This window comes from Bos taurus, chromosome 1 (genome assembly GCF_002263795.3).
Source record: "Bos taurus isolate L1 Dominette 01449 registration number 42190680 breed Hereford chromosome 1, ARS-UCD2.0, whole genome shotgun sequence".
In the NCBI taxonomy this organism is placed as follows: Eukaryota; Metazoa; Chordata; class Mammalia; order Artiodactyla; family Bovidae; genus Bos; species Bos taurus.
Genome location: NC_037328.1, coordinates 106,125,606 through 106,150,165, shown reverse-complemented (window position 1 = coordinate 106,150,165; position 24,560 = coordinate 106,125,606). Strand labels below are relative to the sequence as shown.

The 24,560-nt window shown below is 40.7% G+C and overlaps 1 protein-coding gene across 1 annotated transcript; it reads right to left on the bottom strand.

Annotated features, from left to right (window-relative positions):
- Positions 1-4,003: 4,003 nt before the first annotated feature.
- LOC539747 (elongator complex protein 3-like) lies at positions 4,004-6,068 on the bottom strand. Its single transcript, XM_059888762.1, is given in 1 exon segment — positions 4,004-6,068. A coding segment is annotated over 1 exon segment (1,596 nt). The 5' UTR covers positions 6,018-6,068; the 3' UTR covers positions 4,004-4,421.
- Between the last annotated feature and the right edge of the window lie 18,492 nt (positions 6,069-24,560).

Here is a 24,560-nt window from a genome sequence, read left to right as displayed (position 1 = left end):
TTTGTGTCCTTGAAGTGATTATGTTTGTGTCATATTTAAGTTTCTTGCAGTTTTCTTAGATAGAATTAGTGTTTTGTTACTTGTTTTGATGTTGTCTTTATGAGGAATGAAATCTGTTGGTTAAAAGAAAGCTGTGACAAGATGAGGGAATATAGCTAAAAGCAAAGCTGTTAGCCAAGATTGTGTACACAGTTGTACTGCCTTGCTAAATCTGCCATTTTAGAGGATAGTTCCCAGGCTTATGGATCCCAAAATACTATTGTTGATGTCCCAGAGTTGATACGATTTGAGAAGTGCTGGTATTAATCAGAACCACAGAAACCTGATTTATAACCCAGTTTATAAATATGAATAATTTCTAAGTCAATATGATTATTTTCTTATAGCCAGATCTCCACGTCAAGCCACTATTTTATAGGCAAAAGGCCCTTGATGAACAGGGAAGCAGTCCAGGGGAGAGGGTTGCTTCAGTAGTTAAGATGCTTAACAGCATCAAGCTAGTTCCTTGCCACAGTAGAACCCAGAATTCCAGGCTTTGTGCTGGGACACTGTTCTCTGGTCAGTTTTGGAGTAAGTACTAAGAGCATTTCCATGACTCACATTTAATTTTGTTAAATGTGTTCATGGTGATTCTTACCTTTAGATAACTTGATCTGTTATTTTTAGCGTGAAGGATGTTTATTTTAAAAAATAATTGAATTTTGACATAATTTCAGACAAAAGTTGCAGAATAGTAAAAAGAATTCCTGGAAACCCTTCACTCATATTTGCCAAATGTAAACACAACCTTATTTTTTTTCTTTGTCTTTTAAAATATTTTTTTTTTTCCTGAGCCATTTATTAGTACTGCCCTAAATACTTGTTTTTTTTTTCTCTCCAAAGCAAGGAATTTTCTTACATAATCACAGTGCAATGATCAAAATCAGAGAATTAACATTGACACAATATTGTTATGTAATCAGTGGACCACACTGAAATTTTGTCATTTATCCCATCTATAATAAACTCCTTATCTAAGATTGTGTTGTGTGGAGTTCTCTTACTGGACTTCTTTGATCTGAGCCCGTTCCTGAGTTTTTTTAAAGGTGTAATTGGCATTTTTGAGGAGTCCAAACCAGTTGTTTTTGTAGAATGGCCTCAGTTTAGCCTGGTCTGATATTTCCTCACAATGATGTTAAGCCCTTTTAGCAGGATTACCCCAGAAGTAGTGGTAAATTCTCAGTGCATTGCCTCAGGAAATGTATGGTGTTGATTAGTCCAGGTGTTTTCAGACCTTGGGTTATTTTAAGTTGGTTTTCTGTTTGAAGGGATTAAAAAACTTGATCCTTTGCAGTTGTTATTTTAACTTGATTTTTCTTTTTAAATTCATTAATTTTTAAATGGTGAAGCATATGCTTTGATTTACATTATTTGAATTTTAACATGTAGAGATCCTTATAATTGCCACTACAATTTAAAAAATCCTGTCATCCTCCCCAGCTCCCCTGAATTCCCTTTGCTACCCTACCCCTTTGTTTTCAAACCATTCACCTATCCTTCACCCCTGCCAACTTCCAGTCTGTTTTTTAACCTTAGGGTTTGCTTTTTCCAAAATATGTAATATGAGATCATACAGTATGTAGCCACTTAAGTCTGCTTCTTTTCAAATAGCATGTGCAGTTGAGATTTGTCTAAGGTGTGGTATATATCAAGAGTTTGTTATTTTTATTTTGAATACTGTTAACATTGGTTGTACCACAGTTTATCCATTCCCCTATTGAGACACATTTGAATTTCCAGGTTTTGATGATTAGGAGTAAAGCTCTTGTGAACATTTTTGCATAGGTTTTCATTTTACTGGGATAAATAACTAGGGATCTGATTATTGGATCTTTATAGTATTGTGTATTTAACTGTTTTCCAGTTGATTTGTGCCTTTTTGAAAGTTTCCAACCAGGCTTCCCTGGTGGTTCAGAAGTAAAGAGTTCCATCTGCACTGCAGAAGGTGCAGGAGCTGTGGGTTCGATCCCTGGGTTGGGAAGATCCTCTGGCAAAGGGAATAGCAGCCACTCCAGTGTTCTTGCCTGGAGAGTCCCCGTGGACAGAGGAACCTGGTGGGCTATAGTCCTGGGGTCACACGACTGAAGGGACTTGAGCACTCACGCATGCTTTCCCACCAGCAGTGTGTCAGCATCTCAGTTACTGTGTATTCTCATTACCACTTGATGTCATTTTTTTTTTTTAACCATTTTTATAGATAGTAGATGGTGTGCTTTGTGGCTTTTTTTAATTTACATTTTCCTAATGGAGTCGCAGAGTTGCATATGACTGAGCAGGCACACATAGACACACAAGATGGCTTATTATGTTGAGCATCTTTTCATATGCTTACTTGATATATGTATATCTTCAACTGATAAAATTGCTGTTCAAAACCTTTGCCTACTTTTAAAGATCAGATTATTTATTTTCTTTTTGTTAATTTTTTCTATTGATGCTCACGTTCTGTAGTTGGCTAGTGGGTGTGCCATCAGTCTGGCTCCTTTGTCCTTTTCACATGTTCTCCTCTATATATTTAATTTTATTCATGGAGGCTGATAATGGAACTCTTTGAGCAAGTTTTGGGTTTCCCTTATTCAGGGCCTTTGTGCAGTCTGCTTTTGGCTTGTTTTCATGATAGGGACAAATTTTCCTAAAAATAGACCAATTTACTTAAAAATAGGCCAGCCTCAGTTGAGTCATCCTAGGAATTAAGGAATCAGGAAATGGTGTCATAAAAAGCACAGATGTAGGCTGTTCATTCTCGGTTTATCAGTTCTGTCACATGTTAAACTAACTTGAGCAGTAAGGTGGTGAGCCTTGATGAAAGCAAGAAATCAGTCTCACTCTCTCTACCTAAAAGTAGTTTAAGGAGAATAATCAGTTTGATACATTTTGAAAGAGCTGCCTTATTGCCTTGGAAAGAGGCATGTTGGAGGATTCCTTCTGGTAAAACAAGATCTATAATATTTCAAACTTAATAGAAGTAGTTTTGATAGTCACTGTGTTTCTGTATCAATTCTGCTTGTACAGATGGTCACTGATTTATGGTGGTTCAGTTTAGGATTGTTCAACTTTATGATGGTGTGAAAATGATGTGTATTCAGTAGAAACTGTACTTCGAATTTTGGTCTTTTCTGGGCCTGCTGCTGGCTGCTGCTGCTAAGTCGCTTCAGTCATGTCTGACTCTGCGACCCCATAGACGGCAGCCCACCAGGCTCCTCTGTCCATGGGATTCTCCAGGCAAGAACACTGGAGTGGGTTGCCATTTCCTCCTTAAGTGCACGAAAGTGAAAAGTCAAAGTGAAGTCGCTCAGTCATGTCCGACTCCTAACGACCCCATGGACTGCGGCCTACCAGGCTCCTCCGTCCATGGGATTTTCCAGGTAAGAATACTGGAGTGGGGTGCCATTGCCTTCTCCATTTCTGGGGCTAGAAATATGCAATACAATACTCTTGTGCTGTTGATCAGTGGCATCGAGCGTAGCTCCAAGTCAGCAATGAGGGTAAACAATAAACTTACGGTCATTCTGTATCCATACAACCGTTCTATTTTTCCCTTCAATATAGTGTTCCATTGTAAATCAACTAACTATACTTCACTTTTAAAAAATTTTGTAAAAAAATATTTGGGGAAAAGTTACAGTGATTTATATAGCATTTACATTGTATTGTGCTTCACTGGTGGCTCAGATGGTAAAGAGTCTGCCTGTAATGCCTGAGACCGGGTTTGATCCCTGGATCAGGAAGATCTGGAGAAGGAAATGGCAACCCACTCCAGTGTTCTTGCCTGGAAAGTCTGTGGAAGGAGAAGCCCGGTGGGCCATAGTTCATGGGGTGGCAAAGAGTTGGACACGACTGGGCGACCAACACTTTCACTTTACATTGTATTAAGGATTTTAAATAAATCTAGAAATGATTTGAAGTGTACACCATGGTGTGTGCAGTGTGTAAATATTATGCCCTTTATCCTTGTAGTTTGGAGCCTCTGGGGTGTCCTGGAACTAATCCTTTGCAGATTCTCAGGGACATCTGTACTAGGTCAGTTATTTATTTAGACCAACATGGACTCATGAGTACTTACTTTATATTGAGGTTATTAGCTAATACTACTGTACTTTGCTGTTTGAGTTGTTCTAGCTTCAGCTATTTGTAGCTCTTTTGGTTGGTCTTCCTTTGACACAACCCCATTGGGCTTGTATATGTGTTTTTTTCCCTTTTCCTCTCCTTTCTCCTCCTCCCCTCTCTCTACTTCCCCTTTCCCCATTCCTTGTCTCCCTTGCCCTTCACATTCCCCTTCTCTGCCACCATAATTATGGTACTACAGACTCATTTTGTATAAATCTGCTTTAGAATCAGCCATTTTGCCAAGAAATTCTGGTTTCATTTATTGGAGAATGGTTTTAAAAGCCAGTATCTAGGCACAAGTTATGCTTGTTGCTGCTGCTGCTGCTGCTAAGTCGCTTCAGTCGTGTCCGACTCTGTGCGACCCATAGACGGTAGCCCACCAAAGCCCTGATGCTGAATTTAGTGGGATCCCGACTGCTTACAGGGACCACACTTCCGTACATGTGCAGCTCTTGGACTATGGACACACCCCCAACCAATTCGAAACGGAATGTCTCCTCTGAACACTTCTGTAATCTCAGGAGGCCAATCAAAATGTCCTGATCTGGGTCTTTGTACGATAAGAAGGTTTCCCAGCCTCCATTTGCAACATAATCTCTTCTCACCAATTCAACCTGGTATGGCCAGACTTTGTGATGAATTTCTTGGATTCCAACCTCTCTGGTTCTCACATCATGACACTGTATTCCAAGGTCTTTCATTCTTGCAAATGCCAGCTCTCTCAAGTTTCCGTGCTCCACTCCTGAGCTGACTAACGGCATTGGAATATCTCTCTGCATGTGGTACACTCGAGTCCACGGGGGAACGAGGGCCAGGATCCGGGCCACCAATTCGATCAGATCGCTGGGGGAATAACTCTTGTATCTTCCTGACTTCCAGAGCTCATAGAGCCCTGTCCCACGAATCACCAGGGTAGGGTAGAGTTTCAAACCGTCAGGATGGAAAGCTGGGTTCTTGAAAAACTCTGTAAACTGTTCAGTGTCTCTCTCCAGCCCCACGTTCAGCAGATCAGGCATCATGTGAGCCACCACTTTGAAGCCAGAATCTTTGGCCAGGTGGAAGGACTCGCACACTGCCTTCACAGTGTGGCCCCGGTTGGTATCTCTGGCCACATCCTCATAGACACTCTGCACCCCAATCTCTAGCCTTATGCAGCCGTAGGTCAACATGTCACTGAGATGCCACTTCATGCAGTAATCTGGTCTGGTCTCAATAGTAATTCCTATGCACTTTGTGAGGCTTCTCTCAGAGTACTTGACGGCCTCATAAATATTGTTGGAGGTATGTCCTGATAAGGCATCATGTAAATCTTGAATAAAATAATCTCTGTATTCTTCTGGATGGGCCATAAATGTTCCACCCATCACGATAAATTCCACTTTATCCACCCTGTGACCAAGTTGTTTTAACTGTTCTATCTGGTTTCTAGTCTGCAGGTAAGGGTCATACCTCGTATGGATAGCTCACGTGGAGGTTGGCTTATATTCATTGTAAGACTGGGTGGAATATTCAAAATCTGAATCAGGTCCGCCAGGGCAGTACACACATGTATTTCCTGTAAAACTGATGTGTGGACATCTGTGGGGTTTGCACATGACAGCCACAACAGCAGTCCCACTGGCAGTTCTGATGGGTTTCGCCTTGAGCTTGGGGACCAAGACCTTCCAATACTGAGGCAGGACCACAGCGATGATGTCCACCAGGCGGGGCTGCGCCAAGAGCCCATATTTGGCAGCTGTCCTGGTCTTCACCTTATTTAGATCAATGTCTTTTCCCTGTTCGTGAGCTTCAATTACTTGTTTAATAACATCTCCTATGGTCAGCATCATTAGCTGAGCAGGGCTGAGATCGCCTTTGTGCTTCTGCCTCATCTCTCCGCTGTCATAGCAGTCGCCACCCCAGAAAATGTAGATATCTACTCCTCGTTACTGTTTTTATATGTACTTGTCTCTCTAACTAGACTTTTCTAATTAGCATTTATTTAAGGCAACGCAAGTGCAGTGCATAGTCTTCAGGTAGTTAATAGTATGATTTGATTGAAGTCAGTATTTTAAAAAATGGGCATAGTTTTAAGTAATTACTTATGAGTTTGTCCATGAAATAAGAAATCAAGCAAATGTACATGGTGTTAGAGAGGCAGTAAATGGGATTTGTAGGGAGAGTTATTTATGTTGGTCAAGACTTCATTTTACTTAAAACCTATCTAATTCTAAGCTTGATAAATTTTATTTGAGTAGTACTGATTATAATTAGTGAACTACAGTATCATCATTAGTGACCTAGTAGCATCACAAACTGATAAGTGCAACACACAGTAAATAGTTTTCTTCCTTCAGGGTACTTTATATAATAGCACAAATGGTATTTGTAAATGGTTATGTGGACAGAGAAGTACAGATGACCTACTCAGACAAGGTAGCCTTTAATAAAAAGGATAAACTATTGGGCTGTATTCAGGAAGTATTAAGTATGTCTGATAGTTCTTTGTTTATGCATTTAGATCAGAAATAATGTTGAAGCGCAGGCTGCTTGACAGAGGCTGAAATATATCCATGTTCATCTGGAATCTAGAGTGTCCGCATAAGTGAATGCTGTAGAAGTCTCTGGAGAGTGTTATGAGACAGATTCCTGGGATGGTGACACTATGAATAGCCTGGGATGTGGAATTCTGTGTTTCAGAGAGGATCTTAAAAATATCTGTGTTCTGATTGTACAGTTCTGTTTTGGCATTTTGCCTTTTTTTTTTTAAATTGGAGAATAGTTACAGTGTTGTGTTACTGTCAGTTATATGGCAAAGCGAATCAATTATACATATAAACTCTTTTTAGATTCTTTTCCCATATAGGCCATTACAGAGTACTGAGTGGAGTTCCCCGTGCTATCCAGTAGGTCTTTTAGTTCCCTGTTTTGTGTATAGTAATGTGTATATGTCAGTTCCAGTCTCCCAGTTCATCCCTCCCCCTCTACCCCCACCTTTCTGCCTGGTAACCATACATTTGTTTTCTTCGTCTGTGACTGTATTTCTGTAACATTTTGCCTTTCATTTTGTAAGAATACATAGATTCTGATCCTCAGCAAATTTGTATATTGCAAAAGTTTGTTTGGGGTTGTTTCCCTAGTCCCTTACTCTTTGCCTTCCCTAGTCACGTTGGCCTTTTTTCTCTTTTCATAGGAAATGGTCTGATACTCATAGTAAGGGATGGATAAATAGTTATGGAGTAAAGTGTTAGTGCTGGGAGTATTTTCATTTTTGTTAGGGACCAAAGGCTTAAGCAAAGACACAGTCAGATGGAGGAAACATTTTGGGAGATAGCAAGTCTTCTGAGTGTGGTAGATTGAATTATTGGTTACAATTCTTAATCCCTCTGTAGGTAATAAATAGCGTTCTATTTCCCCAGTTCTCATGGTGATGGAGTGTATTTCTTTGCTCCTTAACTTTGGACTTGGCTGTGTGCCTTGCTTTGGCAGTGAGGTGTTAGTGGATATGGTAAGAAGATTAAAATGCCTTTGCTTATTTGCACTTGTGTTCCTGTCTTTCTATTTTCACCACAAAGAGAAATGCCCTTGATAGTCTCTGCCTCCTCAACTGGGCTCAGAATGGAACATCTGAAGCAGGGTCACGCTAAATAACTGTGTTTTTTTTTTTTCAAGTATGTGAGCACTTTTTATTTTCTAGGCAGCATACTAGCCTCAATGTACAGTGCTAAATATAACAGACATGGGTCTTGCACTCAGGGAAGTCACATCCTAGTGGGGTTGACAGATAAAGTTGTTCAGTTGGTAAGTCATGTCCGACTCTTTGCAACCCCATGGACTGCAGCACACCAGGCTTCCCTGTCCTCCACAATCTCCTGGAGTTTGCTAAAACTCTTGTCCATTAAGTCAGTGATGCTACCCAACCCTTTCATTCTCTTTTGCCCCCTTCTCCTCCTGCCTTCAATCTTTCCCAGCATCAGGGTTTTTCCCAGTGAGTTGGGTCTTCAAATCAGGTGGCCAGAATATTGGAGCTTCAGCTTCAGCTTCAGTCCTTTCAATGAACATTTAGGTTCGACTTCCTTCAGGATTGATTGGTTTGATCTTGTTGTCTAAGGAACTCTCAAGAGTCTTCTCCAGCACCACAGTTTGAAAGCATGAATTCTTTGGTTCTCAGGCTTCTCTTTTTTAAAAAATTTATTTATTTTAATTAGAGGATAGTTATTTTACAATATTGTGTTGGTTTTTGCCATACATCAACATGAATTGGCCACAGGTATATATTCTTTTTGATCAAATTCTCATATCTGTACATGACTACTGGAAAAACCATAGCTTTGACTAGACGGACCTTTGTTGGCAAACTAATGTCTCTGCTTTTTAACATGCTGTCTAGGTTGGTCATAGCTTTTGTTTCAAGGAGTAAGCGTCTTTTAATTTCATGGCAGCAGTCACCATCTGCAGTGATTTTGGAGCCCAAGAAAATAAAGCCTGTCACTGTTTCCATTCTTTCCCCATTGATTTGCGTGAAGTGATGGGACTGGACACCATGATCTTAGTTTTTTGAATGCTGAGTTTTAAGCTAGCTTTTCCAGTCTTTCATCCTCATCAAGAGGCTTTTTAGTTATGCTTTGCTTTCTGCCATTAGATTGGTATCATCTGCCTAAATGGGGTTGTTGATATTTCTCCTGGCAATCTTGATTCCAGCTTGTGATTCATCCAGCCTGGCATTTCACATGATGTACTCTATAAGTAAGGTGACAATATACAGCCTTGATGTACTCCTTTTCCAGTTTTGAACTAGTCCACTGTTCCTTGTCTGGTTCTAACTGTTGCTTCTTGACCTGCAAACAGGTTTCTCGCGAGGTCAGTAAGGTTGTCTAGTGTTCCATTTCTCTAAGAATTTCCCACAGTTTGTTGTGATTAACACAGTCAGAGGCTTTAGCATTGTCAATGAAGCAGTAGTAGATATTTCTCTGGAATTCCCTTGCTGTTTTCTGTGATCCAGCAGATGTTGGCAATTTGATCTCTGGTTCCTCTGCCTTTTCTAAATGCATCTTGTACATCTGGAATTTCTCAATTCATGTACTATTAAATCCTAGCTTGAAGGATTTTGAGCATTTCTTTGCTAACATGCGAAATGAGTGCAATTGTACAGTAGTTTGAACCTTATTTACATTGTGCTTCTTTGGGATTGGAATGAAAACTGACGTTTTCCAGTCCCGTGGCCACAGCTGAGTTTTCCAAATTTGTTGACATACTTAGTGCAGCACCTTAACAGAATCATCTTTTAGTATTTGAAATAAAGTGAAAGAAAGTGAAGTCGCTCAGTCTTGTCCGACTCTTTGCAACCCCATGGACTAACTTCCAGGCTCCTCCATCCATGGGATTCTCCAGGCAAGAGTACTGGAGTGGGTTGCCATTTCCTTCTCCTAAATAACTGTTAATGCCAAGTATGAGAATAAATGATTATTGTTAAGCCATTGAGTTTTGGAGTGGTTTCTTTTGTGGTATTATTGGCAATAGCTAACTGACAGTCTCATCTTTAAAATTCATTTCATTAAGTAGTTGTTAATGGACAGTACTTTTTCTGATGTAGAAACAGGCAGTCTCCCTTCCCCCCTCTCATCACATAGGGTTACAGTTAAGATGATGGGGGTATACTCCTGTAGATTCCCTTAAAGCAGCCTGAGTTTTACTGCTACTTTCACTGTTGTGAGCAGATATAAAAATTTTATTGGGTTCATTCCCATGCATTCTCCTGCCTTTTTTTTAGGCTTTACTGGTTTAAATAATGGTGTCTTGAGCAGATGGGGGAGGAGGCCAAGAAGACCTAGCTCTGGTTGTCCCAACTCATGCTTCAAGCTAGCAACTTCATTTTTATTTAGATAGTTGATTTTCATGTAAGATTTTTTTAGGGAAAAACAGGTATTTTTTACAAAATTAAAAATTGTTGTTTGTAAACAAACTTGTACATTCATACCGTGGGATATTCATCAATAAAAGGGAATGAACTGTTTGATATACACAACTTGGATGGATCTCAAGGGAATTATGCTGAGTGAAAAGAGTCAATCTCAAAAGTTTATAAATTGTGTCATTCCATTTATATAACATTCTTGAAACAACACATTTATATAGAGAATGGCTTAGTGATTGTCAGCATTTAGTGATGGGGGTGTGTGTGGAGGTTGGGTGTGGCTATACTGAGATTGCACATGGGAGCTATGATGATGGAAGAGTTCCGTAGTTTGATTGTGGTGATCACATGGAAACTACATAGGTGATAAAATAGCACAGACAGGTGTGCACACACACATATACATACACATATGTCTGTTAAACTGGTAAAATCTGAATAAGCGCTATGGATTGTCTCAGTGTCAGTCTCCTTATTTTGGTCCTGTACTATAGTTACGTAAGATGTTAGTTACCATGGTGGGAGGATAAATGAAGAATGCACAGGACCTCGCTGTGTATGTGTGTGTGTATATTATATGTTTTCTACTTCCTGTAAGTAGATTATTATTTCAGAATTAAAATTTGAGAGTTAAAAGCATTGCCATGTATACAAGCTAATAGTGAAAGTGAAGTGAAAGTGTGGGTTGCTCAGTCATGTCCAACTCTTTGTGACCCCGTGGACTGTAGCCCGCCAATCTCCTCTGTCCATGGTATTTTCCAGGCAAGAATATTGGAGTGGGTTGCCAGTCCTTTCTCCAGGATATCTTCCTGACCCAGGGATTGAACTTGGGTCTCCTGCATTGCAGGCAGATTCTTTACTGTCTGAGTCATTAGGTAGAGCTAATATTAGAGGAAAAGAAATGATTCTTTCTTTAATAGTAAATCGTGTGTGTGTGTGTGTGTATGCTCATACACTCAGTTGTGTCTGACTCTTTGTGACCCCGTGGGCTGTAGTCCACCAGGCTTCTCTGTCCATGGAATTTTCCAGGCAGGAATACTGGAGCAGGTTTCCATTTCCTCCTCCAGGGTAATGTGTTTCTTGCGTCTCCTGCATTGCAGGTAGATTCTTTACCACTGAGCCACCAATAGTAAATCATCATAATAAATAAATCAGGTGATTTATTTGAAAGAAATTTAAGTGAATATTGACACATTTATTAGGCAATTTATTCATTTTTTGATAATTGACATATTCTTTAGAGAAAAATGTGATGGAAGAGAGGGTGCTTGTATGTATGTATGTGTGTTTATTTAGTTCCATCTAGTGGAATTATTGGAGTCCACAAAAGGACCCTTTGTTATTGCTGTCATTAGCAAAAGGGAAGAGGAGGATTTTAGGTGAGGGAAAAGAGAGGATCTTCATTTTGAGGTTGTTATTAGGCAGAAGGCAACTAATGAGGACTAGCAATTTTCAGTTTTGGCAATCCAAGGAGACCTTTGTGTTAAATTAAAAGCAGTTTTCTTTCCATTAAGAATGTTCAGATCTATTAATATAAATGTTCACAATACCATGCTCCTTTGCTGTCAGATATTATTATGGAAAGGTTAGCATCAGACATGTAGCATGACTTACGGAACCATATTTACCCCCAAGCATATGAATGAATCTATCAAGAAGGAAGGGAAGTTGGTCCTATCCTTTATTATATAACTTTTATTATAATTTCCTTTTTCTAAAGTATGAGGATACAAAATAAATGTTTATTTTAAAGGCCCACAGGTGGTACTCAGCTGTCTTTACCATACAGTCGCATTTTTTTTTCATATGACATCATGTGGAAATACAGTTTTTAGTCTACTTGTATGTGTGTGAAAGGAAGTATAGAATATAGTTAAGTGCATAGACATAAGAGATGTCCTGAGTTCACATCCCAGCTGTGATCCTCAGGCAGGTACTTTCCTTCTCTGTCTCAATCTCCTTATCTGTAAAATGGGAATTCAGTTTGTTTAAAATTGTGTCCAATGATTATGAAGATAATATTACAGAAGTGTAGTATTTTTGAGATGGTCTGTACACTATACTGACATAAAGGAGTTGGAAGTGCAAAAAGGAAGACAAGGGGCCTGGAGCAGGAAAAAGGAAGATGAAGGTCAGAAGTGTATCAGAAGAGATCAGAAGTGGTGTTGCCTTTGAGTTGACCTGCTATTGTACTCCTGAAGACACCAGGGTCTGCTGAAGTGGTGTCGCTTAACTAAAGGCTGATGATTCTGCACTGGCTGCTCATCTGGAGTCTATTTCCATAGCAGCAAGTGTCCACCAGCAACTGTCACACACTGGAAGCCAGGGCCTTTCTGCTTCTTCAGGTTCCTCTGTTCCCTTCAGTGCCTAACAGGAAGCCACCCAGCAGGAGACCTTAGAAATATATCAATAGTTTGATGTTTCCCAGCCCCAGATGTTCAGAGTAGCATAAAGAAGGGTAGGGGTGAAAAATAACAGGTAACTAATCTGTGCAACGGAGAAGGCAATGGCACCCACTCCAGTACTCCTGCCTGGAAAATCCCATGGATGGAGGAGCCTGGTGGGCTGCAGTCCATGGGGTCGCTAAGAGTCGGACACGACTGAGCGTCTTCACTTTCACTTTTCACTTTCATGCATTGGAGAAGGAAATGGCAACCCACTCCACTATTCTTGCCTGGAGAATCCCAGGGACGGGGGAGCCTGTTGGGCTGCCGTCTATGGGGTCGCACAGAGTCAGACACGACTGAAGTGACTTAGCAGCAGCAGCAGCAATCTGTGCAAAGACTGTGCACATATCTTCTATAATTAGTAACTGTGTCTGGGAAGAACTTTGGGGCTTGGGCATAGCACTGGATGGATGTAGTCATTTTACTCCTTGTCTTTGGAGTGTTGTTTTTAATGCATTTAGATCCACAGAATTAAGTTGATTTTACTCATTTCAGTAGCATGTTGATCTTGGTTCATGTAATTTATTATGCCCATTCCTTTTTCTCATCACTTAGACCATGTGTATCTACTTCCCATAAATTCTTTAAAGATAAGAATGGCATTGAAACATGTGAAACGTCATGTGTGAAACGTAATGTATGAAACGAGATGCCAGTCCAGGTTCAATGCACGATGCTGGATGCTTGGGGCTGGTGCACTGGGACGACCCAGAGGGATGGTGTGGGGAGGGAGGAGGGAGGAGGGTTCAGGATGGGGAACACATGTATACTAATTAAATAATTTTCTATTAAAGAAAAAAAAAAAAGATAAGTAATGTTATTGATGGGTTAAATTTCAATAAGTGTGCTGATAATATGATTCTTTATTACCTTTTTTATACTTAGTAGGTTTCTGAAGTGAATCCATGTTGCTGTAAAATAAATTTTGTTCACTTTTTTTTTCCCATGGTATTCTACCATACTCATTAATCACCCTTTCTCTTCTCATCTGTTTTCCCATTGATGGGCATTTAAGTTGCCTGCAGTTATTTTGCATACAGTGCTGCAATGAACAGCCTCATCCCTGTTATAGTGATCTTTTGGTAATTCCTGGGGTATATATCCAGTGTGGCAGGCAGCCTCTAAAATGGCTCCCAGTGATCCCTGCCTCCTAATATTCATGCCTTGTGTAATCTCCTCCCCTTCAATGTGGGCTGGTCCTAGCGGTTCTCTTCTAGTGAATAAAATCTGGCAATTGTGATGAGATGCCACATGCAAGATGAAATTTTTAAAGATCTGACTCTTGTCTTATCTGCCATTTCTCATCCTCTCTTCTTTGGGGGAAGCATGGAGAGGTCTGTACAGCAGGGACCTTAAGTCTCTGACCAGCAACCAACTTGGCTCTGAGGCCTGGCAACAGGTTTGTAAGTGAGCTTGAAGACAGATGTTTCCCCCAGTTACCCTTGCAGTAACTGTGGCCCCAGCTGACTCTCATATTTATGAACTGCTTTGAATCATCCTTGCCCTGTGTGCTTTCTCTAGTTGCAGGGTCTGCTCTTTAGCTGCAGTGTTCAGGCTTCTCAGTGCAATGGCTTCTCCTGTTGCAGAGCACAGGTCCTTGGGTGTACGGGTTTTAGCAGTTGCTGCATGTGGGCTCAGTGGTTGTAGCTCCCAGGCTGTCAAGTACGCTCAGTAGTTGTGCACGGGCTTAGTTGCTCCACAGCATGTGGGATCTTTCTGGACCAGGGTTCAAACCTGTGTCTTGCATTGGCAGGTGGATTCCCCTAGCCACTGGGGAAGCCCAAGTGCAACCTTTTGAGAGACTCAGCTAAACCACGTCTGATTCCTGACCCACAGAAACTTTGAGATAATAAATATTTGTCCCTTTAAGCGTTTAAATCTTGGGTAGTTTATTGTATAGTAATAAGTAGCTAATATAACCAGGAATGTGACTGTTGGGTTGTGGGGTGTATGCATACTTAGTACTGCCCTCATATCAACAATACCTGAGGGCTTTTGTTTCCTCACACTTTTCACTAGCACTTGCTAGTATCAGACTTTTCTAAATAATTTTTTGCCAGCCCAATAGGTGTAAAGCGATCTCTCATTTTAATTATATTTATTTGATAAAATGCAGAATATCCATTAATATCCCTTTTTGGTCAGTGCTTATTAATATTCTTTGCCCATTATTTGATTTTCTGTCTTGTGTTGATTTGATGAAATGTCTTGTAGTCCTTACTGTTTTCAGAAATTACAAATATCTTCACTCCTTATATTAAGCTGTTAAATTTGCACATAATATCCTTCATTAAACAGAAGTATTTAACTTTGATGTAGTTATAACCGTAAATTCTTTCTCCTTAAAGCTGTGCTGCTCTGGATCCTGTTCAGGCAGGACCACTGAAATCTATAATTTGTACTTAGTCACTCGGTCATGTCCAACTCTTTGTTACCCCATGGACTGTAGCCTGCCAAGCTCTTCTGTCCATGGGGATTCTCCAGGCAAGAATACTGGAGTGGGTTGTCATGCCCTCCTCCAGGGGATCTTTCCAACCCAGGGATCAAATCCAGGTCTCCTGCATTGCAGGTGGATTCTTTACCGTCTGAACCACCAGGAAATCTCAAGAATACTGGAATGAATAGCCTGTCTTTTCTCCAGGAGAACTTCCCAACCCAGGAATTGAACCAGGGTCTCCTGCATTGCAAGTGGATTCTTTATCAGCTGAACTACCTGGGAAACCCATCTATAATTTGGATTTTCTCACTAAAGAATTGAAGTGGGTTTAAAGATATGGATAAACACTGTGCTTTCTTCTTGCCCCTTTCATTTGAATTTGCTTTGCAACACTACTGCAAATACATATTTTATGTATGTGATAACTTAACCCATTTAAAGTTAGCTCAACCTCTCAGTTGTGTCCAACTCCTTGCAATCTCATGGACTGCAGCACACCAGGCTTCCTGGTCTTTTCACCAACTCCTGGAGCTTGCTCAGGCTCATGTCCTTTGAGTCGGTGATGCCCTCCAACATCTCATCTTCTGTCATCCCCTTCTCCTCCTGTCTTCAATGTCTCCCAGCATCAGGGTCTTTTCCAATGAGTCAGTTCTTTGCACCAGGTGGCCAAAGTATTGGAGCTTCAGCTTCACCATCAGTCCTTCCAATGAACACCCAGGACTGATCTCCTTTAGAATGGACTGGTTGGATCTCCTTGCAGTCCAAGGGACTCTCAAGAGTCTTCTCCAACACCACAGTTCAAAAGCATATATTCTTTAGCGCTCAGCTTTCCTTATGGTCCATCTCTCACATCCATACATGACTATTGGAAAAGCCATATCTTTGACTAGGCAGACATTTGTCGACAAAGTAACGTCCGTGCTTTTTAATGTGCTGACTAGGTTGGTCATAGCTTTTCTTCCAAGAAGCAACCCATTTACAAATCTGGACAAAGATGAAATGTGGCCAGGTTGCAAGTCACTCTGAGTTAGGTTAATAGGTGAATCTCATAGGAGTGAATTAATGCATTGGTCCTCAAGTTACAGAAACTATGAGATAAAGTATGTTGCAAAATAATAAAATACATATAAACTTTTTTTTTTTTTTAAGTTAATGGAGAAAGCCTCAAACTCTTTTAGTAATTTTAAGCTGTAGTTTAAAAATGTCCACCAGGTGGCACTAGTGCATGATAAGTACTTATGAAAATCAGAAGCATTATTCTCACACTTAAGGTTAAAATCTATTGAAATAAGAATGTATTGACAGCGTAACTAAGGAGATAATTTTGGCTCCTTATTAGTCTTCAGGAAACCCTTTCCAAGGCTTCAGGTTGGGTGAGGTGTCTTTCTTTGTAATTATTTACTAGAGTCTATTTCCTTCATTTGGGGCTTCCCCGGTGGCTCAGGTGGTAAAGAGTCTGCCTGCAATGTGGGAGACTTGGGTTTGATCCCTGGGTCAGGAAGATCCCCTGCAGAAAGAAATGGCAACCCACGCCAATATTCCTGCCTAGAAAATCACATGGATGGAAGAGCCTGGTGGGCTACAGTCGATGGGTCACAAAGAGGCGGACATGATTGAGCAACTAACATTTCCTTCTTTGATGTTGAGATTGGGACATTTTAGCCTCAGTAGGCCATGAATAGTGGAGATTTTATTTATTTTTCTAGTAATCACTAGGTTATGAGTTAAAGCTAGGTTTGGGAGAAGTGAAACCTAAAATGTAGGCTTTCTAATTTAAACATATCTTTCAATGCATATAAAGCCTGCTTGTTTGGGAAAAGAATGGAAATATATATATTTAATTGTTTACTTTTATATATTGACAGTGAAAAAATAGCCAAGATTACCCACCTCATTCACTAGACTTCACTGGACTGATATACAAATCCCATGTTCTTTTGGGAAGTAGGCATAGAAAAATTTATAGACCTTGAAAAAATAAGTATAGTACATCCAAGGACCATAGAAGTAATTTCCAAGCAACAACCTGTACTCCAAGTATAAAATTTTCATACCATTTGTCCTTAATGGTACTGATGACTTAGGCTCTGTGTCTAGGTCTGAGTATTCTACAACAGTTTTAATGAGCTCCCTTCCTCTTGTCCTTTTGGAGATATGTTATATTTTCTGTATTACTGATAAATTGAGAGGCCCGGCCAAGCATCAGGCCTTCCATTCCTGGAAAACATATCTTCAGAGCTTTCTTACTGTTGTTCTCTTGTGGCAGGTATTCAGCATGCTTTTACTATTGAGTTCAATTTTTAAAAGTGATGAATACCATTATTTCCCAAAGTGTGATTAGTGATTTAATAGTCTTTCCAGAAGGGGCTTTGGGAAGTGTTCTGTGATTTAGCAGACTTTTTTTCTCAGCACTGCCCATGTAAACTTGTTAAAGACTCTGAAGGCCTATAGCCATGATTCTCAAAGGAATGGTACTGCTCCCTAGGAGACATTTTATAAATTATAAATTTGTGGGAATGTTGTCACACCAGTTAGCCCAGAGGTCTTGGATAGCCTGCAACACACAGTCTGTTCTGTAAAAGCAAGAGTTGTCCTTTGCTACCTGGGACTTATTTTTATTCTTGTGGCTTTAAAATCTGTTTATAATTAAGTTCACGACCTAACTCTGTTTTACAGATAAACACAAAGTAGTTGTGATTTTGTAATCCTAGACACTGAGTATCTTAGGAATACAATGACCATGTAAGTTAAGGGAAGATTGTATTTTGTTTTGTTTGGAGCTCAGGATTGTTTACTGTTTCAGAAAAGGACATTGAAAGCAAACAACACTGGTTGTATTTGAGTCTGATATAGCACAACTCCGTAGCCTGTGTTTGTACCTGTTATATTCACCATGATTTTCCATATTGAGGCAAGTTTCTGACTATCTATGTCTTTTGGTTTAGTCATTCCCAAGATTTATATATTAAAATATATATTATGTTATTGTTGGTCTTTTGGGAAATTATGTTTTGTATGAATTTTGTTTTCAGAATGGTAAAGGAGGTATTACAAAGATACATGTTTACAACAAGGGAATACTGGATCTGAAAGGGTTGGGAACCACTATCCTAAATTCTCTAGAAGTCTGGAGAATTTTCTTAACCCTGCATTTGGTAAATTAACTTTGATAGTTAATTTTAATAAAAATTAACTTTTACTTTTTGTAACATCTGCTAACTTTAGGGAAGGCTATACTAATGCTGGGCTTCCCTGGTGGCTCAGATGGTAAAGTGTCTGCCTGCAGTGCTGGAGACCTGGGTTCAGTCCCTGGGTCTGAAAGATACCCTGCAGAAGGAAATGGCAACCTACTCCAGTACTTTTGCCTGGAAAATTCCATGGATGGAGGAACCTGGTAGGCTGCACTCCATGGGATTGCAGAGTTGGACACAACTGAGCAACTTCACTGCTTCACTGATACTCACTCTATACCAGCTATTATTATTGAAACTTTTTATAGTATTTTATACTTCTCAAGATGCCTTCGCATGCCTTATTTCAACTAATTTTCACAACATCTTAATGAGGTACATAGCATAGGCATTCTCATTCTGTATGAAACAGAAGGGCGAATTCCGGTGACTGATCACAGGTCACTCAGAGCCAGGATGAGAGCCCTGATTCCCAGATCTGATTCACTGATTGCCCTTTCTGCTGTATCTTATAGCTCTGGAAGTTTGCTGACTCTGGCACAGACTTCTCTCCATTCCTTTGTGCTTCTGTAACCAGGGAGTAAGTAGGCAGGGAGAGGTTGAGCCCTGTGACAAAGCAGTGCTGGGCCAGGTGGAGCATTCCCCCAGTAAGGGGCTGACTAGTCTGGAAGGCACCAGTTTTGCATTTCCTGATTCCTACCTGTTGCTTGGCTTTCAAGTTCATCACCTTTTTTTGTATCTCTCGATCAAAAGGGTGATCAAGGGGAGGAAAAGTAAATGAAATGACAGCTCACTGGTTAAAATTACCTGGTGGAATGTGTTTTACCATTACCTTTTGTTCTTCCTGAGGCTTGTGTTTGGTATTTGCATAACCAATGCTAGTTGAGATCGCAAGCCTATATAGGATGTCTTTATTCTTGAGAGGAAATAGTAATAGCGCACAGTGTGTGTGTGCTATTTACAAGTCAGGCATCATTCTAAATGCCTTATGTACATTAATTCATGTAATCCTTTCACATACTTTATGAGGTAGGTAATATTGTTATCTTTATTCAGATGAGGAAAGTGAGGCAAAAAAGGGTTCAATCACATATTCAAAATAGTAAGTGATGGAGAAGGGACAGTATTTTGTCTCAAGTGGCAGAACTGAGATTTGAACCTGGGGAGTCTGGCTTCAGAAAAAGCTTATGGATTACCAAAGAGGAACAAGCTAGGGTATACTCTAACCTCAGAACATGACAGGAGGAATCTTGTGGTTTTCTTTTAGAATGAATATTGCAAGAACATTTTTGAAGACAATTGACTGAAGAAAAATGTACAACCTAAAATTGCAATGTGTGTTTTATTTGGGGACCTTACTGAGGACTATAGCCTAGGAGACAGCTTCTCAGATAGCTCTGAGGAACAGTTCTGAAGAGGTAAGGAAAGAGCCAGGATGTACAGTATAGGAGTTTTTGCCAGGAGAAAACAAACAAAACATGTAGTCAAACATCAAAAGAGATTACAGCCAATCACAATAGCAGATACCTCAAGTTAATGGTTTTTGTGCTTTCCTATGTGTGGGAAGGTGCAAGAGTCTGGGCTCATTGAAGTTATTCCTTATATATGCATCTTATCTAGGGCCTGTATCCTGTTTTTCTCCATCCTGATTTCCTCAGCAGATACCATTGGGGGCGGCTGCTATGGCTGATGGCTTGTTGGCAGGCACTATTTGTTTGCTGGAATGGCAGGCAACATTTTTTGCCTGCAACTCACAAGCAAGTTTGAGTTTTGTTTTGAAATCTAAGAATGTCATGGTGTAAGAAGTTTCGGAAGGGATTTCCTACCTTTCAATCTCTCCATTCAGATGTCATAGTCTCTTAAATTCTATCCATAAATATCAAGCCATTGAGTTTTCTTTAACTATTAGGAAGATATTCTTAAAAAACTGACATATTAAACTACTTGATGCTATGCAATGCTAAGTCATTTCAGTCGTGTCCGACTCTGTGTGACCCCATAGGCAGCAGCCCACCGGGCTTCCCCGTTCCTGGGATTCTCCAGGCAAGAACACTGGAGTGGGTTGCCATTTCCTTCTCCAATGCATGAAAGTGAAAAGTGAAAGTGAAGTCGCTCAGTCGTGTCTGACTCGTAGCGACCCCATGGACTGCAGCCTACCAGGCTCCTCCGTCCATGGGATTTTCCAGGCAAGACTACTGGAGTGGGGTGCCATTGCCTTCTCTGAAACTACTTGATAGGCAGGTATAACTCACTTAGGAGTTTTGAGCAAAACTCCGAAGAGGTGAGGCTAGAGCCTCCTGGGCAGCTAACTTTCTTCTTCCTTTATTTTGTTCCTTCCCTATTTCCTTCTTCTGTCCTTTGGCTTTGTTTGTAGCTGCAATCTGAGTAATATCAGCAGCAAATATCAACAAAAATACATTTAAAAAGAAAAGCAAGACATTTTTACTTGATGCTTGCTGCCAAGTGCATTAAACTATTTTGCTGGACTTTCTGTATGTTCCTCTGTGATTTTGGTGTAAATTTATTCCCCATCCAACATGTGGGCTAATGCTTCTTTTCAAGCTTGTGCTAATTAATAGTAGAGACCAGAGCTGGAACTCTGACAAGGCAAATCTACAAGTGGAACACTAGATGGGGAAGCAGACATGTATTCTGTCTTGAGGTGGCCGTGAGCATGTGGGTGACCAGAGGTGAGGTGTAGTGAGACCAGGTTGTGAGAGACTGGGGACCAGTAGGCATCTACCAAGGGAGTGCCTGTTTGCTCAGGGTTGGGCCCTGGGCATTTTCCACATAATGGCAAATAGGTTAAAGACTTCACTGGTATCCTTCCTGATTGCTGAATTCAGATTTTAAAATAAGGGAATGTGTGGAGATCTCAGTTGTGATAAATTGTTCCTCAGCACTCCTTAGCATCGTGTCTTATCTACCCTCAACATAGTTATCTAAATTGTGACTTTAGACATGTAAAAGCCTGATATAAAGCTAGTCTGTTTTATATTCCTCTTATTACATGCAAAAGGGAACATGCATCATAAAAGAAAGATGAGGATGATTTTGTTTCAACGCTACTATGAAACCTTTTCATAAAGTATGTAATAGGTATTTAAGAACTTATGTGCTTTGATTGCTGAACAGTCAGGTACAGGAATTCGTCAGAGCAACTCAGATAGAAAGCATCTGACAGATGAACTCTGGAAATGGCTAAATAAGTGGGTCACAGTGGTTTTCCTGGTGGCCATCCTTGGCCAGGATTAGGAAACCACAGGACTGGGAGTCAGCCTTCTTGGGCTTGACTCCTGTTTTGCTGTGAATTCACGGGAGGTGAAGATAACATAACCTCTCTATTAGTGTGTTATCTGCCTATTTCATCAGAGTTTATGAACACCATATATAACAATGATTGGGAAAGTGTGTTGAAAAGTGGAACTTCTGTACTGTTATTGTCATTACTCATTAATCCTAGTTCATAATGCACATAATTTAAATGAGGTTCATTTTTCCTTAGCAAATGGATGTTTTCTCTGTTATAATATTCTATTGGTAATACTTATCAATAATTAACAAAAACATCAAAGAGTCAGACACGACTGAGTGAACTGAATTAAAACATCAGGCATACAATAAGTAGCAGTACTGCAGCTGGAGCTCTGATGACGCTTCTGGGAAGTATATGAATATCCTGATTCGTGGCCTGGGTTGCTTCCTTAGGGTCTTTATGTCACCTGCATTCAATGTGGCTTGGGATCTCATTTCCTCTAACTTTGTGTAGCTAGTTTCTTGCTCAGTGAAGTTTCTATTTTGTCTTCTAAATAATCAAGAGAGGCAACCTGCTGACTTTAATACATCTCCATATCATCTTTACTGATCATGGACTTTTTCTTCCCACATGGACTTCAGTATCTGGGCCTCAGCCTGTATTCTATAGATTGTATAGGTGACTGCAGGTAAAATGATGTCCCTTATTTTATGTGTAGACCAGCCCAAATCTCAAGGGAGGTTCTGTTCTTTGGTGATTTTAGGAGCTGGGGAAATTGCACAGGAGATTCCTTTGTGGGGTGACGACAGAAAGCTAGCCATAGTCTTAGAGACTCAAGTAGTTCCAGGCCATCTCTGAGTTCCAGACTTCTCCATCTCAGCTCTGACCCACCTCGTTAGACTTAGATCCACAGGGCTTGCCCAGAAGAGCCCAGAAACCCTCTGAGAGGGCCTTAGAACTGACCAGTGTCTTGAGGCATCTTCCACGCTGAGCTGTATGGACCACTGGCTGATCTTGGGAAAGTTCTGCAATTGTCTTTAGCCTTCTGCTCGCAATATATGTCCTCAGGGATCTTCTAGGACATCTCCAGTATATCCTAGGCTCTCTGTGATAGAGACTACTGTCTCTGTCACTTAGCTCTGTCTGCCAGAGGGACACTAGCAGCCCTGAACTCACTCTGCTATCAGGCTAGAGCTGTTCCTCACAGAGTCCTCACTGTGTGATCATTTTCAGTCTCCTCATTATAGGTTCCCCTGAGATACTGCTGCTTATTTCAAGGCCCACCTCATATGTCACTTTTTATTTTTCCTGTAGGCTCCCACCTTTAATGGAATAAATTACTCCTAATAGCACTATCTGTACTCACAGTTCTTTATCCATAACTCTAGTGAAACTCTTAACACAGAAACATCTAAAATGTGTCTGTCTGCCTTTCTGCTTAAAGGAAGCTGTAAACTTCTTGAGAGTAAAGATTACATGTAGCTCATTTTGTCTATCATATATTTGCAAGGCCTTGCACCATGATTGGAACAATACATGTTTTGGACTTAAATTCCTTTAAAGGACTATCAGATGGAGTAAGATGAAGTCGCAAAGAATTAAACATGACTGAGTGACTGAACAACGACAACAACAAGATACAGGTCAAAGATAGTACCACTCTTTTCCTAATTAATTATTTCAACAAGTTTATTGAGAACCTACTCACATATTAGACACTGGCATACTCTAGACAGGCAATTATGAATAAGACACACAATTCTTACCTCTAGGGAGCTTATAGTCTTCTCTACTTTCATCCTCGGTCTCTCAGTTTATTTCTGCTATTCCTGATAAATCAGTTGTTGCTTCTGGTGGTGGTCAGCTGAGCCAGACCATTCCTGACACACCCAGGACATGGAAAGGAACTGCTGGTGATGGTGGTAGAAGCAGCAGACTGCCTGGCAGAATTGTGCCGTCCTTCTGACTATACTCATGATAATTGTAACATGTCCAACCACTGTGTACTGTTGCCCACTTCTTCCCAAGGGGAGCACTAGATAAGCTCAATGGTAGTCTCATGCCTCTGGCTAATGACTAATTTGATCTGCGAACCTAGGCTTGATCTTTTGTAGTAGATACTCAGGATGGATGTGTGTGTGTTAGTCAGCCAGTCATGTCCGACTCTTTGCAACCCAATGAACTGTAGCCTGCCAGGCTCCTCTGTCCATGGAATTCTCCAGGGAAGAATACTGGAGTGGGTTGCCATGCCCTTCTCCAGGGAATCTTCCCGGGGATCAAACCTGGGTCTCCTGCATTAGCAGGCAGACTCTTTACCATCTGAGCCACCAAGGATGGATGGGACCAGTTAATAAGGAGGGGATCAAATCAGAGAAGCCAAGTTCATTTCAGATCCAAAGGACAAGTGTGGAATGGACAATGGGGGGCAATGTTCAAAGTTTAGAGTCAATACTGTATTGGGATGAAGCTGGGAATTGCAGGAATGGAGCTGGAGGTTGAGAGTTAGGTAATTGATGGATCCAAGAATTTTAAAGTAAAGAAATCTGGAATGTCCACATTGTTCCATTCCTGGATTGCTCAGCTTGCTGAAAGATACAGGGCTGGGCTGTTCGGGGAGTAACGTCAAACATATTGCTGACTAAAACATCCCTCGTTTGTGGCCCTCTTCCAACAAAAACTTTGCATCCATCCAAGGACAAAAGTGCCTTTGTGGGAGCTGTGGGATCCACTGCCATAAACCAAGGAATCCAGGAGAACTCTTGCCCATCCATGCATGCATCAGGTAATAGGCAACTGGACGTTGGTCCTGGCTCTAGACCCTGCAATGACCTGTCAGCTGACTTCAGCCCCTCTTGGCTACAGACCAAGAACCTCTGGAAAACACTGTCTTAGTCATCCATGAACAAGAGAGCCATTGTGGAAGTCAAAAATTTCCAGTGCAGAATGTTCTAGCACACCACTAAAACAAAAACGTATGATGCACTGGAGTGGATAAGACGAACTTGTTCTGTATCACCCCATCCCAAGACAGCACTGCTTAGAGCCGAGAGAGATCTTTTCCATCTGTGATTTCTCCTGTGGGAGAAAATGAGAGTGTATGAATGAGCACCTTGCCCTCGAAGTTTTGTGGGCTGCTCAAAGAGGCTCTGGAGAAGGCAATGGCACCCCACTCCAGTACTCTTGCCTGGAA